Consider the following 19011-nt stretch of genomic DNA (forward strand, 5'->3'; position numbering starts at 1 on the left):
TGACTTTGAACTTGACTTGCCTCCCATATTGAATTATGTTATGCCTTTATATGCTGGACGGAAAGCCCATGAGACAGGGCTTTTTCCTAACCATAGGTTTCAGCTTTCTTTGAAATGGCATTTCCACTTTTATTTCATAAATCAAGGTGAGTTACCAATGAATTGTTTGAAAGACAAAAGTAGAACAGAGGAAAATGGGGAGAAAGGAAGAAAGAACTTTCCCATCTACCAGCCTGCATTATTTTACTACCACAGGAGCATTGTTTTAATCAGCAGAAAAATAAGTGCCATGCCTTGAATCCTATAAGCCTTTGTAGGTTCCTAGCAGATTCATGGTCATTTTTTTAGCTGTTCTGAATTGAGAAGTATTTGTCTAAAGACAGAGGAAGAACTAATTCTTTCCAGTTTCATCCTGCCCTCTGTCTTTGCTATTGAACAGGAAGTGCAATCTGGTAATAAACAACAGAGCACACTCACATTTGGAAACTCAAAGTGTTTGTTTCTATATTGTTATGTGTGCAACTTCGAAAACACAAGTGGAAAACCATAATACTGTGGCTTAAAACTAACTTTGAGCTCCTTTTGCTCAAATGCTTCTGAAATGAAGAAGTCTGCAAAGTCCTTCCTAAAAATCCAATGTCTTTCACTTCCCCCTCTCAACTGTTTCCAGGCTTTTTCTCTCTTCCATTCCCCAAAATTTTCTCTTCTCTCATGATATGCAAATATAGTTTATACTGTAAGTATAAACTCGCAGTAAGCAAGCAATGTGCTCACACATCAACAGCAAGAATTGTGATGAATCTTTCTCTGCCTGTTGCATTTCTTATGCTTATGGTGACTGGGAACAGAATGTGTGTCAGAGCTGCCAGCAGAGACATTCTTAGGAAATAGGAATGAAACAAATTACCTGCTTAAGACAGCAAAAATAATTCTGCTAGATCAAAGTACAAATCAGCAGGATTTTTAACAAAGAAAACAGGATCTGAATCAGATTAACACATTCCTCCCTTTTTAGAGAGTGTTTTTCACAACATATTCCTAAATTTTGGCATCAGAATAAAAAGCTATCAGAACATCAAATATCTTCATAGTTTGTAGGAATCTACTCAGCAGGTACTGAAATTCAGAAAGTCGCAATTCAATAAAAATGGTGCAGTGTATGATGTCTGGAATTATCTGAGGACAGCCTTCCATTTGCCTGTTTCAAAGTTCATAATACAAAGGGTATCACTGGACAGAAGTTTTCAGAACATACTCTTTAGATCACATATACTCTATAGACTGCTTGCTGCAGGCCTGTTGAGAGACAGATGGCCAAATCTATTGTCCTGGTTTCCATTTGATAGCTTGTTTTAAGAGACAGACAGACGTATATGACATTAATGTAGTATGCTAATGTTACTTCCTATAAAAGAAATCTATGAATGTGAAGTTTGAAATTTGCAAACATAAAAAAATACTGATAGGAAGGTATTTCACCAGTAATCATAAGTGGAAAAGAAAAAGAACAGTGAGAATTAAGAAGAAAAATGATACCACATAAAAACCTCTGTACTATGAGGTAATGCATATTAGGAAGTTACCCAAGAACTGGCTTATAGCATTGTAGGAAGGAACACAAAGAATTAAATAGTTAAAGCAAAACAAAGAATGGAAATGATATCTCAGAACTTCATTCATCTGATTTTACATCAGCAACTTTAGACTATGATGTATCAACTAGATTTGCTAAGAAATTTTATAACCGTTGCTACTGTTTGAGTAATCCACAGAGAATAACTTTTTGCACTTACCTTGTTATAGACAGAATAGCAGGATTACGTTTTACTTTTCTGACGAATAAGGGCCAAAAGTGTCCCAGCTAAATAAAATCCTTGCAGCACTGCACAATCATCAATATTCATCTACCTGCTATTTCAAGTAAGCTCACAAAATGGTTAGTTAAAAATGTAAAACAAAATCACCTGCAGAGCAATCGTGGTATTCTTCGCAGGATATTTCCCCACCAGTCCTTGTTCTTTGCGTTTCTTGAATTTCCTAAAGTAGTCCTGTATCAGGAAGGTGGCATAGAACTTCCCCACGGTTACCTCATCATCTAAATGAACAGACCAGACAGATCTCTCCCAAGTCAGCACATTTATCAATAGCCTGTACACTCATATCTGATTTGGGGGGAAAAACGTGATGGGTGCAATACGTACTATGCTTTCAGCTTACAACAACGGAACCTGTAACTAGCTTAAAAGCAATGTTTTAGCAAGCAGTTTAGGCTCAGTCAGTTAAGTGAACTCATCCTTAATAAAGAAAGAAGAAAACACAATATTTTACCAAGTCTCATGTACTTCTAAGTAAGTTCATGTAAATGTCTAACAAAACCACAAATGTTTGTATATGCATAGAAGCTGAAAGACTGGCTTTAGTTACTTGTAATAAATGGATTAAAATAAAAGCTACTATGACTTACATACACTTCTGTTCATAAGAGTGACTCTATCAAAAAAAAGCTTACAACATCATTTTTTTTTCACTACTAAACCAAATTTGCTTAGTCAGTCTATCGATATAGCACTGTTCTGATTGCATAAGGACTGTGACATCTTTACAGCCTGCTTTGCTATGGACATTTTTTAATTGATGTCATGCCCTCACTGTAGTACCCAAGCATCTTCCAGTTTGAGTTTTGTTTGTGTCCCAGATGCTCATGTTGGGCTGCATCTTCTGCTATCTTATTGTCACCCAATAAGACAGATTCTAGCGTCTGAGGAAATCCCACAGCGGTTACAATGTCACATATCTTCTATGAGGCTCTTGTTTAAGTGAAGACGTGGTCCTTAGCCACCTTCTAGATAGGTGGTGATGATAATAGTAAATATGAAACAACATGGCACTTTCCCACATTATTGTATTGTATCAGCTCTGCAATGCTGATAGAAATGAAAATAACTTCCATCAGTTAACTTAGTACAATTCAAAAGATAAGCAAACAGCAAGTACAGTAAAACCTAAGATTTTTACAGAGTCACTGTTGTGAACAAAATCCAAGCTTCAAAGTTTTCAAAGTTCAAAGGCAGGTATCTTATGAGGATATCGAAATCGCCTGCTTTGTAGCATGTTAAGAATATATGTGCCTGTTTTATGAGTCCCATTGAATCATTCAGCTGTGCAAGTTTGATCTCTTGATGAGTAACGCTTGCCAGAAAACTAGGAATAGTTTTCTATTCAAAAACATTGCTTTTGTTTTCACACACTTTTTTCCCCTAGAGGTATCTGGCATGAAGTTAGCTATTTCCCTTTCTGCTGTGTTGCCTGATCTCTCAATTTGTTTTAGTATCTTGAGATAGCTATTTGCAACATGGTTGCTAGTTGGCTACTGCCATGCATAAAGGAGGGCTGGTGTGGTTTAGGCATCAAAGTTCTCTCCACTCTTAGGTCCCACATCCTGGTGGGCAGTAAGTTCCTGTCATTCCAGTTGCCCTTGCTGGGACAGACGGGTGCTTAACACATCCCAGGATCTGGGTTACTCTGTACAGTTGTGACTTGACTAAACACAGAAAATCTAATCTGCCCAGACACGTTTTAACACACCTTTGTTAGAAAGTATGGATTTTTTTTTTTAGTGTTATGTGATTTGTTTTCTCCATATTTTAACTCTCTAATGGAGCTTTAGGATAGGCTTGGGTTTTTGTTTTGTTTTGTGGGGTTTTTTTTTACATATGAACACATTCTGTTAAGCAAGCTTTTTCTCTGATTGTCAGGCAAATTCTTTAATCAATTGTCATAAACTGTAACGTCATACATTAACATTTGATTAAAACAGAGTCTCCTTGTGTCTTCCTTTTATCAATAATAATATGTCCCAATGTATCTCACTAATGATAGTATTTTTACCTGTAATATGACAGCTTTTACTAATTTAAATTTAATTAACTTTCTTCTTTTTGTGACTTGTTTTCATATCGATGAAAAGGATGGGGAAATCCAATCCATGTACAATACTGTTTAAGTTAATTTTTGTTTCTGTGACATTTGTCTCAAAATGAATTCTCTACCATTCAAACAAGTTCTTTCATTGTAATGTCTGAAATGGGCTGTATACATGTGAGAAAGTACGACAGGCTTTAACTTCAGTAAAAATGCACCAGGGATGTATTCTCCCAGTGTTTTATTTGTCTTTAAATGTATCAAAGCAAAAATAATTATAATAATTGCTTTAAAATATCTTGGTTGGGAGACCAGTCTGTTGAAGGAAATATCTTAGCACATTAAAGAGCCTGCTCTGCCAAATACTGACATCTCTTCAAAGGTCCGAGTCCCCCCCAGTTCCCGCTAGGAAATAGGAGGAACTCCATAGCTTACAAGAAAAGCTCTCCAGTCTACAGATTCAGTCTCAGCAGTAAAAAGCTTTTTAATTGACTCTACAAATCTAATTTCTAAACTTTTTGTGAACATTTGCTTTGATGTTCATCTGTACTCTCCCTTGGCAGCCCCTCGGGAGACTAATGGTATTTTGTATGAGGAAGAGATCTCTTATAAAGCGTCTAATCTAAACTTGCCTTCCTTAGTTTAGCTGAATCCATTGATCTGCAACATAGCCTTGGTCAAACTGCCCAGATAAGCTTTTCCCCATCCTTTATACTATATTGTTTCAAGTATTTGAACAGAGCTTTTAAGGAAGTGATATAGCAAATGGCTCCTAGAAAGAACAAGCACATAGAAGTAACAGACTTGATATAACAGATACTACTATGGGTTGCACTTAGAGCATGTCTCAACTCAGGCTATGACACTGCATGACTACTGACTGTACCTGAGATGACAGTACCTGTGAAATCCCATTATGAAGAAATTAAGGGCCCTTGTTGATCACTCTGGACATGCACCAACTTTTTATGAGCCTATTAGATGAATGCATTACCAGTTTGCTGAATTGTGCATGCCAAAGTCTGTATGTACGAACAAGGTGCATGTGTATTTCACAGGCACAGTCAGTTGTACTGCAGACACATGCACACAAGAACTGAAGCCTGGCCAAGGGGAGCCATCCTTGACTTTGTTTTTTGAGTAACACACATATAGCCAGATATGGACAGGTATAGGGAGGCAGCTAAGCGTAACTGACCACAGAATAGACAAATCTATAATTACAGTTAGTGACAGCAAAAGGAATCATTTCAGTAGGAATTTTTTGGAAGAGGGCAAGAAGTATTAGGCAGGATTAAATGGGCTTGCAGGGGACTGGGGAGTTTAGAGAATACAGGTGAATCTTTAGCGAGTTGTTTGTATTTCTCTTACTCTCTAGTTTCCTAAGAATGTTAATTCATTCATACATTCAGGCATTTGGCTGACATCCTATGGTTTTGCAAAGCAGTTTCATTTTTCTGTACTGAAAAAGTGTTGCTAACTATGAACAGTTTAATTAAGTTACAGTAATGAATAATTTAACCAGTACCAAGAATTAGTTAATTCCATTTCTAGTGCATCTATTTATAATTCAGGGGAAAAAAAATGCTATACTGATTATTTTCATTCTGCTCTGCAAATAATTGCTCTCTTTGTGTTCTGGAGGCATGGTCATGAGGAAGGATCTAGCATTCCATAATACCAGCAAAAGTAATACTGGAGAAAAACTTTATAAACGAGACCGCTCAATACTTTTAAGTGCAAGTGATTTCAAGGTATTGAATTTGGATGCTTTTTTGATTTATATTGAAGAAAATCTTCTGTCTCCTACCAAATTGTTATTATCAGCTGTGACTGGTGTTATTGTCATATACAATTTTCTATTGAATATTAAGCATCAATAGAAACCAATTTCTACTGTATACTAAGCTATTTTACACTCCTGTGGCATATGAATGCAAAAGAGCTGTATTCCTCTTTCTTCTAGGTGGGTTACAATATTTTCAATGTTCAGGTAAGTCATAACAAGGTCCACAGAGAAACAAACCAAACTGAAATTGAAAATTCATAAATCTTCAGGACTTCCCAACATGTTCTTATTTATACTGGGTTGTAGAAGTCATACTGCTTCCTATCAATTGAGCAGTGATCCAGGTTTTCAGCCTTCTAGCTACACTGAAGAGCTACATTTGCGGAATAAATATTAGCAATGAATTTTAGTATAGCTGAAAATAAATATACAGCTTATATTCAGCAGTGAAATGAAGCTGAAGTGAACAGTCAGTTACTTTGTAAGATTAGTTCTAGGAATGTAATCTCTACAGATTCTTTGTCAGATTGATTTAGGCAGGCACAGCTCGCTATTCTGAAGCATGCATCTCTATTTCAATAAAAAAATGTAGGGGAATAAAGTTGGCAAGAGGCAACACTAATTCCATGCCACCACCCTAAAACAGAATTGCTTCAGAATATTCGGAAAGACTCATAGTTGAAAGGAACAGAGGCTGCAGAAAAAGCTCAAGCACATAGTTACAACAATAACAAAGCAATTCATCAATGCCATGCAAGCACTTAGGTGTAAGGCTAAAAACGACAGAGTAGAACACAAAAAGTTGTTTTAAATGTGCAGTATCAGTTCCCCTTTGGAAAGTCAAATTTGCTCGGGTTTTGCCTTCATCCCCACTCTTATCTGGCAGCCACCACACCAACAGCAAGTGGCTCCCTCCAGCGACAAAGCTAATGCTGCTTCTTGGGTCATGCTGAACAGCAGTGCAGCCAGCATGCTCTTCCTCCCCTAGAGACTGCGAGTGTCACCTTCAGAAAGGGATCAGCCTCCACCACCACCACCGGGCCTGGGATCTTGAGTCTGCTTCCAAACCTGAGCCTGATCAGTCGTGAAAGCTGCCGTAACACTATAAAAGTACAATAAACTACAAGAAATACCAGATGATTACAATGGATCTGTGTATTGGATGTCTAGATAAATACATCCTGGGTGTGGGTGACCGTGCAACAGATCCTGCACCTTTAAAACTTGAAAAAGCAAGTAAGAAACAGTCACCTAAACCTACACTACAGCATATTAATAAAAATGTGTATATCGAAAAAGGCTAAATATATATATCAGAATATATATATTTAAAAAGAGAGATATAACAAATATTTGACGTGTCATTTTACAGCACGTAGCAACACCTAATATACGTGCCTTGTAGTTCTCGCAAACGTATTGGTGTCATTAGAATTTAGGTATCTCTTTGCATGGGCCATATTCATATCTCAGTCATACTGGCATAACTGAACCATTTCCATTATCTGTCGACTATGGAACTGCTCTGGTTTAAACTAGTGTAACTGAGATAATTTAGCCTCTTGCTTTATTAATTTAGAAAAAAAAATATATTTTTAAGCTGGCAATTAATTTCTTCCCAGAAGCATTCAACACATACAAGGATATAAGCTATAATGTAGTGTACATTGTCAAGCTTAATTAGTACAAAACATGTTATTTTGCTCAATGCATTGAAATCAAACTAAGTTTAGTTTATTTTGCTGAATGATTTGAAATCAAGACTAGGTTTAGGTCTAATAAGGTATTTTTTTCAAGCAAGAAAATAAGCATAACATTTTCCTCTCTTTCTTTTTGATCTAAGGAAGTTGTACTTATAAGTCCTGTATGTATTATCTAGTGTAACAGGATATAATTTTCTCAATATTTATGTTGTTGTTATTATTGTTTGTTGTCCTTTAATGATGTTATAATTGCAAAATTTAGTAATTTTATTTCTTTGGTTCCTAACAATCTAGAAAGACCAAAATGCGCAGAGAATAGCATATTGCAAAGTTTATCAGACTGACCGCCAGCTGGAGGGACAACTTGGTCAAGTAATTTCATGCTCGTTTTCTTCCATATTTTCTTTATAACTGCTCTAAGTTCTTCATTTGCTTGCTCTAGGTTACCTGTGGCAATGAAATAGAAAAATGGAAGATGGCAATTATGTTTCAACCAGCTGCAATGAACGATCCTTTGGATGTTAGTTAGCTGTATACAAATAAAGACTGTGATAGAGATTCTTTGCAGCAAGCCTAAGCTACATGAAGTAGCAGATAACAACACTACAACAACTAAGAAGAAGAAAGGGTAGAAGACAGTGAGCTCCTGGGGCTTTCAAATCAGTCTCTAGAGTACTGCAGAGGCCAACCGTAATTTACAGATCTTGGCTCTACTCTGTCACTGCTTAATACCTTCTGCTTAAATTGTGCGGAAAGTGATGACTTGCTCTTTACAAGCCACTTCTTTCTTGATCCAAAGCTGAGACTTTATTTGTTTAATCATAGTAATTACTCAGTTGTACAGGCTTGAAAGTTCAGGCAACTGACTACTGAGCAGTTTTTCATGTCCTGCAGTGCTCACCTAAACCACAGCGATGCCTGAGGGGGCTTAATCTCACCAGTTTGTTATTGGCAGTGGAACTCAAATTCTGCTGAGAACAGCAAAAGACACAGAACAGAAAGTAGTAAAAGATTGTAAAATAATGAAAAAATATATGAAAATAGTGAGAAAGTTCTTTGAAACATACCACTATTTTTTAAAACTTTTCCCTCTTTGATGCAAGTGACAGAAATCCATTCAACCCAGTCAGAACTGGCCTCAACCAAACTGGGGATGTTGCTTTCAAGTGTGCAAAAGTTGCAGTTGCACCAATGTGGGATCCAAGGCACCAAGTTAAAGAGTAGTGAGGAAGGAGCATCTTAGTTGGACAGAAAGGGGAATTCATTCATCCCTTGCAGTAGAACTCCTGTTATGCCACGGCTACATGTTTTTATCTGACCAGATAAAAGCATATAATAGTTTCTGAGATTTCTTGGGCTCTGGCCTCACTATCCCTTTCCTTTCATTTTCTAGCAAATCAATCCCAGCAACTGTGAATACAACCCATGATCCAAAGGCAAACCAAATCCAGTGAGACTAAGGCCTTATGTCCAACAAAATTAATGAAGTAAATTGTAACTTTTCCTCATTGTACTTTCTGACAAGTGCAGTAAAACCTTTACAGCTAAGAACCTTACCTTCTGTTTTTATCTTTAGAGCAGTCCTAACCAAAGCAAACAAAGTAGCATTGAACATGACGGTTCCATCACTGTTCAGTGGCATATTCATGGCTACTAACCTCTGTAAATGAGAAAAGGAAAAATTTTGATGCGGCTTTGTTTGAAGAAACAACTCCTTATGTTCATGTCTGAGAAGCTGACGTATTCAAAGAATAACATCCACTGAGAGGCATAAAAATTACATAAGTCTTCAAAAAAAAGTTGAGTCTTCCATCCTAGCCGCTTATAACAACCACCCAACATCCCTTCTTTCTGATATCAGTCACATGCATGCCTATACAAAAGCTAAAACTGTCCAGTAGTTTTCATGAGCTACTTATTGAGTTAATTTGCAAACATTGAAACCCAGTCCTTGGCTATGACTATAAGTCACACCATGCAAGTATTAAGGACAAATGCAGTTATTTAAGAGCATGCACTCCAGTTGCAGTCATGTTCCAGGTTTCCCATGGGTTCCTCCAGCCTCATGCTCCATGAAGAACCACAACACCAGGTCTGTCTTGTATAAGCTGACTCATTTCTCAGATAACTCTTCAGTGATGCCATGCATCTCTTATGCTGTCTACAATGAATTAGTGTGAAAGGGGCTATCCTCTTTTGGATTAGTCCATCTCTGCATTAGTGTTCAGCTTTTAAAGCAGTAATGCTGTGACCCTGTCTGTCAGAAGAACACTATTTAATCTATCAAAATCTTTTCCTAATGTCTGACTTGGGTTTTCTTCTATTCTAGTTTAAAAGCATTACTCATTTGCATAATTTGTCTTAATGTATAGATATAGGTTTGCTTTAAGTATGCCTTGTAGCATTCCATTTGAACCCGGTGTTTTATACATCAACTTACCTATTTATAAAACAGATATAAAAGAAATAGAAATGCAGAGCTGTTGCAACAATCCTTTAATTAAAAGGCTTGATCTTATTCCTGCTGAAATTGCTAAAACCACAATATCCATAGTTCTGAAGTCCTCAGATAACATAGTAATTATTCATCTTTGTGTTGCTTCTCAGCTTTTATATTAAAATGCAATTAACCCTCATCTAAATTACACATAGTGCCTGAAAAATTCTACATAATTTAAAATTCCCTTTAATTTTCAGTCTTCTCACTCACTGCTACATATTGTATTGCACACCATTATTCACTTCAGCTTGGTTTATCATCTTGCACTTGTCCCCACTCTTCAATCTCATTTCTGTGTTTTATGTGCAGCAAACTTCTCATCAATGTGACTGTAAAAGTACTGTATCAAAACTCAATTGTCAATTAAAGTAAACTACCACCCTTTTTTCCCTAGGACTGAAATCAGAAATGTCACTGGGCTGAAGTAGTCTAATATGCGATACCGCATCACCAGAAATGCTGGGATGAGGTAGTTCACATATGTGACAATAACAGACTAATTATAGATTTACAGACTGACCTCTTTCAATGTGATGCTCGGTGAAGAATTTTACATTGGTGGTAACTACTCAAATGAGTACACAAAGCAATGACACTATTTTTGCTGGTTTAAGTTAAGCCTGCAAAAAACCTGGAAAACTCAAGAGTGAAGGAGTCCTTGTGAGCAGAAGATTACTGTGCATACGTGACACGTGGGGCAGAACTGAATGAATGACTGAACCGTGAGAGAAACCTAGAAAGAAAATAGGGTAAAACCTACCTTGCAGGCCACTCGGTGAGGGCATAATTTGCCAAAACCAAGTGGTGGCTGAATGCGTCTCAGTAACGTAACCACATCAAGATGCTTTATCCTTCCCCTAGAATCAACAGACATCAGTTACCGAACATACATCCATTCCCCAAAAATATACTATGCTCTCCTTTTATTGATTTTACCAGATAAATCTTATCAGAGAAATGATCTAACTTACTTTGCTTCAGGGTCATATTCTGACCATATCCTTTTGAACTCATCCAAATGATGGGGACCCAGAATAGACCAGTCACGTGTCAAATAATCAAAATTATCCATGATGACAGCCACAAATAAGTTTATAATCTAAAAAAGTAATTAAGAACAATCTGCCTTAATTATTTTGAAATTTTGAAAAAATATTCAATAAATAAAATAGTTTTATAAGGTAGCAGGTTAAGAATTCAAACAAATAAATTGATCTCATAAATGATGATTTTTGGCAAATATCATCAAATACCCCACAAAATACTTGGTAACCATTTAACTGACTAACTGGAACTCTATCAAGTAATGGTATGACAAGAGTGTGATTCTATCTTAAAGTACTCAGTCTTTGACATAGGCTGTAACATGGTTTTGTTTCTCTTCCTGGATTTGCCAGATCCCACTACATCAAATTAAAGAATGGATCCAATACATGTATTTGACACAGTGTAGATCTCAGGAAACAGCTTTTGTATTAACAGGATTCAATGTCATGACAGTAAGATTTCTGCATGTGTTGCTAACACAGATGACGATACAGAACAGCAGAACATGTATGTTTACATTAGTTCACAGAATTCTGTCCAAACACTCTCCTTTTGCAAGGAGACAGCATTGTGAATAGAACAAATCAACCAGCTTAGACCAGACACCTGCAATGAGGAAAAACATATTTCAAAGATTATTTTAGAGCAAATAATCCATTATGCCATGGATTAGGGAGAAAGGTTATCGTTTGCATCTCGTGCCACAGTTTGAGCACACTCGTAGAGACACAAATCCAAATTCTGCTAAGTTTAAATAATACAAATAGCATTACTAGTAAGTCAAAGGAATTGCAGCTTTATTGTTAATGAATATTTAATGATACTATTGAGAAATGCATGAAATAATAGCTGATGAAAAGACTGTTAGCTTTCTCATGTGCAGCCAACCACTCCTGCATACACGTAGTGGGAAGAACATCTTGCACGTGGGAATTTAGAATCATAGAATAGTTTGGGTTGGAAGAGACTTTTAAAGGTCAGCTAGTCCAACCTCTGTGCAATGAGCAGGGACATCTTCAACTAGATCAGGTTGCTCAGAGCCCCGTCCAACCTGACCTGGAATGTTTCCAGGGACGGGGAATCCACCCACCTCTCTGGGCAACCTGGTCTACTGTTTCACCACCCTCTCTGTAAAAATTAGTGTAAGATACAGAATTTCTAACTTTTTACAGAAAAACATAACCTTGCAAAAATATTTTTGATATGGGGTTTTCAGTTGTTCTCTGAAACCACTACTCTCTTAGTTCAGAAAAAAATAAAAATGCCAAAGCTTATTTCTGTTAATAAGCACAAGCTAGACTCACCAAAAATGCACAAAGCATGTAAAAACTGATAAAATAAATGATGGCAAAATTGCTTCCACATGTGTATTCTTCCCCTGGATTATAATCGGATTCTGGATCACAGCGTTTTCCAGGCAAACATGCCAGCATGATTTCCTGCCAGGCTTCTCCAGTTGCACACCTTCATAAGGTCACAAAGATAAATTAAGCATTATTTGATCAAAATGTATTAAAGATGTATTAATTTGTTAAGGTTTGACGAAATGCTTGGAGCTGTAGAAGCACAAATGTGAAGGCAGATCGTGAACTTTTCAGAGCAGGAACTAATTAACAAAATACAAAGCACGTTTCAGAAATGACAAGCATAGATCTGACATTGCAGACACATTTTATGAGGTAGACTAATGCACCATAAAGGCTTGCATGTAAAAATTTGAACCCCAACCTGTGATTTACAAGTTAAATACTTGTTGCAGTGGAGCTCCTGTGTACAAAAGCGGTGTTATGTACAAAAACCTGTCATAAAAGTGGAAAGTATCTGTTTGTAAAAGATGAACTGCCTTTTCCTCAGCATGGTTGAAGAAATGCTTCTCTAACTTCTGCTATTGCATTTTTTGCATAGTTGGGTAATGCCTGTGTACAGAGCCATGATTTCAAATATTTAAAAGACAGCTACGTATTGATGACATTTTTGGCTGTGTTCATTACCTACTTTCAAAGGCAAAAGTCTTTACATGCATAAAGTGACTTAGATCTCATTGGGTGATGCCCTTGGTCTCAGATAGACCTGCCAGTTTTGCCAACCAGGTTAGGAACAACGCATAGGAGCCAAGTGGGGTTACGGAATCACAGGCAAGAGAGCTCTCACGGCTGTCACCTTTAGAGGCATCCCTGTTCCATGTCATTCCCTCTCCTTGCTCCAGGACATTTTGAAGCACTCCTGGCAGATGTTTACCCTCTCTTCTTAAGCTCTCTAGTGATGGAGATTCCATAATCCTCCTACATCAAGATTTAGCTACCTTTGCCATCAAAAAGTTTTGCCTACTACTTATCTGATATGTCCCTTCTGCAAGTTATACCCTCTACTTCTTGTCATCTCTTCAGCAAATGTAAAGAACAGTTTATTTCTTTATCTTTGCAACAACCTTTCATTTTTTTCAAACTGTCATGCTAGCTGTGCTTCTAAAGATTACAGTAAGGGCACAGTCTTTTTCACCTTTCCCAACACCTACCCAGTAATATCAGGGCTGACTATGTTTGGGCTCTACCTGAAGACAATTACTCGACAAATGAGATGTTTCACAATAGCTGGAATGAGTTTAGGTCTGTATCACCTGAGCAGAACCCTGCTGTGTCAATGGACACTCAGCATACAGTCATAGAGAGTATGTCCTTGCTATGCTAAAATGCTTCTCACTTGCAAACATATTTTGAACAAATCCATGGTACAAGAGCTACAGATACTTTTCATAGATTAATGAAATAGGATGCATTAAATAGGAGTTAAGGTTTACTCACCTGAAGAGAAGAAGCACAGCTTGGGGGAAAGTCTGAAAATTGTTGTTTCTGTTTATTTGATTGTTGTCCCTCATGGCCACTTTTCCAAATACCTGCAATAAAACAGGATTTTAACTTTCATCCTAGTGACCTGTACTGTCAGAAGCTGTAGGCCTTGTAGTCTAAACTTGCTTCAGTATGTATGAAAAACACTTTCACAAATACACTCCCTTTATTTTCTTTAGATTTTTCCTGACAATGATGTCGATGCAGTAACTTTATCATATGTACAAGATAATTCTTCATCATTCATTTTGGCATCTATAAACCACTATAATACTAATACATATTCCTGTATTTCAGGTGAGAAAATGTTGTTTTAAACTAGTACCTAGAGTCTTTTATTGATATTAAAGCCCTACTGCGCTAAATATTGTACATACTTGCAGTAAGAAATAATTGCTGTCCTGAAAACCTTGAATCTAAATAGAGAAAAAGATGCAAAGGTGGAAACCAAAGCACAGTCTGAGCATCCTGCCTCAGCCAGAGATGGAAATTAGTTCAGTTCTTCAAAATTAAATTGCAATTCCTCGACCACAAGACCATTCTTTTTCCCCAATATAATACATTTATATCCTCTTACAATACAGTGAAGGCTGTTACTTAATTTAGAGAGATTAATACCATTATGCTTTGTGCTGTTGGACTGTAAGGACATTAACCTGCTTTTGGATAAATAATGAAGAGAAGGAATCAGGAAGCAAAACCACTCTCCATAGCATATTTCTTCTCATCCCATTTAATTAGGACCTCCCTTAGTGCTGATTTGAAGAACGTTACAACTTCAAGAACAAAACAAAACATCTGTAAAGTTTTACGAAATGCAGAGCTATCCTACAGCCTTATGACAGGAAAACTGGTGTTATCAGGAAGGGGAGGGGAAAAAAAAAAAAAAAAAAGAGAGAGAGAGAGAAAACCCCAGCCCAAATTCAGGATTCCTAACAGGAACTTCTGCCAAAGTGTTGATGGTCATCCAGCCATGCTCCTCTGGCACTAGATCCTATGTGTAGCTCAGAGACTACCACGCAACTCAAACCACACTCCCAATCACAGCTCCATGCTCAGTGCCTTTATCTGCCACTTTCCTGCAGCCTGTGCAGTCCCCTCTCAAACAGCTATCCCATCCTCCCACTAGAGATGGCCCAGTAGTATGAATTTTAGGAACAGTTTCCTTACAGGTTTCTCTTATCTAGCTATTTCCAGTTAAGACTGGAGAACCTGTTTTGCCCTCACAGCACTGCTGCTGGTGTGAGCAGTGGCACCCTCATCCCAACAGCACATTTTTACATTTTAAGTTACCAAAATCCTTTCTGTGCTCGTACATCTTGTACATATATCCTGCTCTTGATTAACCATAGTCTCAGTTGTGCCTAAATCTTTAGCTAGATTCCTTTCCTAGTTTTATTCTTTTCATATGGGAAAGACTTTAAAAAAAAAAAAAAAGCTGGAGTTTTAATATCTGATTCCCAAAACAAGTCTATAGTAAAAAAAGCCATGCATTCTGTCATACATTCATACATAGGAATAAGCTTCACAGTACATGGAAGAGGAGTGGCTCCTTTCAACAAACCAAGATACTATAAGCTCACACCAAGCTCTTGCATCTTTTCGGATTTTCTGACTACCAAAATCATAGCCAAAAAAGGATTTTTACATTATTCTGAAAGCTCTGCCTTATATATAGCACCGCTATCAAAGGAATGTTTCAATAAGCACCTTAGCAAACAAGTCTCAGAGTAGCCAACACTGTACTTTTGTTTAATGCTAAAAAAAAAAAATCTGTAATTACCTGCATTCCAATGACAGCATAGATGAAGAACAGCATGGCTATCAGAAGGGCAACGTAAGGCAGAGCCTAGAAACAGAACAGGTACATTGTCTTTTAACAATTTCACACCATAATTTCAATTTCCATTTACAAAAATAATTTCTCTGTACAACACAGGCTTTTCCAAGGTTTTTCTTCCTATGCAAGTGCTTAAAATGTTATTACCTTTCATTCTTAATATTCTGCCGCATACAATGAACACAAACTTCATCATATTTTAAATTATGTCTGCCAGCAATCCAGGGGGAAGAATCATCTTTAGCAGTTTTTAATTTTATTTTCATTACTGATTCTGACAACACAAAGATACTTCCTTCTATACAGTTACAGAGTTCCATTAACTTCACATTCATCAGATTTTTCAGGAGCAAGGATTCAAATATTTATTTGTTACACTTATGAAATCAATTTTATATTAAAAAAATAGATTAAATTCCTCTTTTGTAGTCATCTAATAAAACGTATGGAAATACGAGGCCTGTGTGCATCAAACCTATCCTATACCTTTTAGATACACCAAGTATTTTCTTACAAAGTACCGTAGAAATCTCATGGTAACAGCTAATATTAAATGACAAAGAATGACCCTTGGACTCACTGAAGTAACTGCTGAAGTTTATTTTGGCATTAGTATGCAAATATATTTAAATATGTCGTGATTGATAGCATGAATTTCAAAATAAATCAGTTTTTTGCACTCTACAGGGTATTGCTTCGTCAAATTTGGTGTATAAATGGTTGTAATTATAAAGCAAATTTAAATAAATTTTACTAACCTGAAATGACTTAATAAATGTCCACAGTAAAGTTCTGATTCCTTCTCCTCTGCTAAGCAGCTTCACCAACCTCATCACCCGGAAGAGACGGAAAAAAGTGATGGAGATTCTAGCGCTGTCTTCAGAGTTCTGAAGAGCATCATGGAGAAGTCAAACCAAATACAAACTCAAACATGCAACACTTCCAGAAAAACAACATCAAATGCAAAGGTGGAAGAGGTAAGATTTGAAAATGTATCTTGAGGGCCTTTTCACCTTGATAAGCATGATATGAAAGGAAAAATTACATGCTAAAAACACAGGACCTGTAGAAATGCTTCACACATCACATGCATTTCCAAGTTTTCTGGTTTGTTAATAAGGATCATATCGGGTTTGTTTGTAGTAGACTTCAATAGTACATTGACAATGAATGCAAACCACTGCATAACAGCTTTGTAGTAAGACAGTTATGAAAAATACAGAAAAAATTGGTGGAAAATAGACATGGTAAAAAGAATAAACTCAAGTAGAGGTAAAACCACTGGGGTCAGTTTACTAATCTTACCCCAGACTCATCAGTTGTGACTGTTTCAGTTGGCTTTGGCTTTAAGAAATTAAGAACATTAAATATTAAAATCAAATAAAAGATTAAAAAAATCAGATTAACCATAAACAGAAGGAAGGACATTTTTAATTTCTAAAAGTAAATTAGCATTTTTCAACTCAATATACTTCCTGAACAAAACATTAATATCCTTATTAAAACCTTCCCTTTAGCATTTCATATTGGCTGACATATTAAAACATTGCTGGCTGACTGATACTAAAATCTGCTAGTATAAAACATGTTTAAAAGACTCAATGGAAAGCAAATACAAAATAAAATATCTGCTCCTGTGTAAGGCAAACAAAATTAGCTATCGACTGCCACAGGTTGTATGAAATTGTAGCAGTAAGCTTAAGTAAAACTTAAGAACAAAGATTTGGGGTCAAACTAGCCTTTCAAGGTCCCTTTTCTGCTGTGCTCTTTTTGAAGATTAATTACTCCATCACTGGAATCTAACCATACTCAAGCAGTTATGTTTTATATTACACCAGGAGCTCCCTTAAAGCAAAGTAATTCACTTGAGTTAACTCAGTGATGAACGTTGGGTATTGCAGCGCTTAACAAGGACAGGTTTTCACTCTGCCGAAGTGATAGACAAACATTTTCAGCACAATGACACGAAGGCTAACCCTCCCATAGAGGTGCAAGTGAGAAGGCAATACTTGTACTCCCTCACCATCTGCAAAGTACTCATATACCTGAGCTGGTGTAACAGGATCAGGCATGGAGAAAGGGCTTCAGGATTTGATTGACCCTTTCGGAACACATCTGTACAACCCTCAGGAGCTACAGGGAGGAGAGAGGCACACACCAACTTCTTGTTCACAGAGCCAAACTCTATGCCCTGTGAAGAAGAAACTCACTTCTCTCTTTATAATGCCTCTGTCTGTCTTTGGAGAAAGTGTCTCAATATCCGAAATGGTCAGACATTTGCTAGCAAAGCTTAAAGGACCAACTGTCTACGCTTGTTTGCTCACTGAGAGATTCACAGCAGCTTCTTCCAAAATTGAAGGGAAGTGCCTTTAAAAACATTTATAGCACTAGAACAAATGGGATTCCAAGCGATGGGTCTTACTCTCTTGCCTAAAATAGCCTCCTTTGAAAGGTGCACCTTTCAACAATTGTCACATATAGCGGCAATAACCACGATGCCTCCTTAGTTCTGCTTCAGACACATTGTTGGTGCATCAGACACCCTCAATGCCATGCCTCACTGAGTAAAATCTCCAGTATTGCTGTTACCTATGATAAAACTTGGGGAGAAGGAAGGGAAAAGAGAGGAGCTGATTCTGCTGAAAACACTGGCAATATATTACACAAACATACTATGATAAAACAACAAGAATAGGTAGTACTTTGTTAAAGTCAGATCATTAGCTGTATTTATTAAAATACTAATCGATTTGTCTATTACTTTTTTTGTAAAACATCTAATATAAAGGTACCACAAGGGGAAAATGAGGTTAAAATAACTGTTCAACTATGTGCAATCTACATAAGTATACATTACTGCCCTGCCAGGATATCAGTATTTTTCTGAAACAAAGAGTTTTAAAACTGTTTAAGGGATTATTACTAAATTGATGCATTAATATTAACCAAAATGCAGATCCCTCATTAGACTTTAGTAAATAGAGTATTTGTAAAATCAGCTGTAACATCTAAGCTTTGTAAGCACTCATAAAAAACACACAAAAAATATGCTGCCAAAGACAGTTGCTGCATTAGGAATTCCTGCATATTTCATTAATGTGAAATAAACCCATAGAAATATAGATTAAGCAGAAATTCATTATCACAAACACGATAAATGCCAAAATATCATAAAACATGGGAATAATCTTGCAAAGCTGTCTACCTACATCAATCACAAAGCTGTACTATTGTACACAGATCCACATTGCTATTGACTTTTTTGTACAGAAAAAAAATCATTTTTATCTGAAACTTTTAAGGAAAAAGGGTTTCATTATACCTTCTGCAGACAAAGCCTGAAATTTTGTATTAATCTCTGGTGA

The 19011-nt window shown here is 36.7% G+C and overlaps 1 protein-coding gene across 1 annotated transcript in view; it reads right to left on the bottom strand.

The window, feature by feature from the left end:
- The window catches only part of CACNA1D (calcium channel, voltage-dependent, L type, alpha 1D subunit), a 199081-nt gene that overhangs the window by 24998 nt on the left and 155072 nt on the right, over positions 1-19011 (bottom strand). Inside the window, exons 33-42 of the mRNA XM_010572683.1 lie at positions 16952-16990; positions 16405-16533; positions 15590-15655; positions 13762-13853; positions 12265-12424; positions 10885-11012; positions 10674-10770; positions 8971-9073; positions 7759-7860; positions 1965-2095 (exon numbers count right to left, since the gene is read on the bottom strand). Coding sequence (XP_010570985.1) covers positions 1965-2095; positions 7759-7860; positions 8971-9073; positions 10674-10770; positions 10885-11012; positions 12265-12424; positions 13762-13853; positions 15590-15655; positions 16405-16533; positions 16952-16990 — 1047 coding nt within the window. The remainder of the gene's footprint in view (positions 1-1964; positions 2096-7758; positions 7861-8970; positions 9074-10673; positions 10771-10884; positions 11013-12264; positions 12425-13761; positions 13854-15589; positions 15656-16404; positions 16534-16951; positions 16991-19011) is intronic.

The sequence above is a fragment of the Haliaeetus leucocephalus genome, unplaced genomic scaffold, assembly GCF_000737465.1.
Source record: "Haliaeetus leucocephalus isolate CR32 unplaced genomic scaffold, Haliaeetus_leucocephalus-4.0 Scaffold2, whole genome shotgun sequence".
Taxonomy (NCBI): domain Eukaryota; kingdom Metazoa; phylum Chordata; class Aves; order Accipitriformes; family Accipitridae; genus Haliaeetus; species Haliaeetus leucocephalus.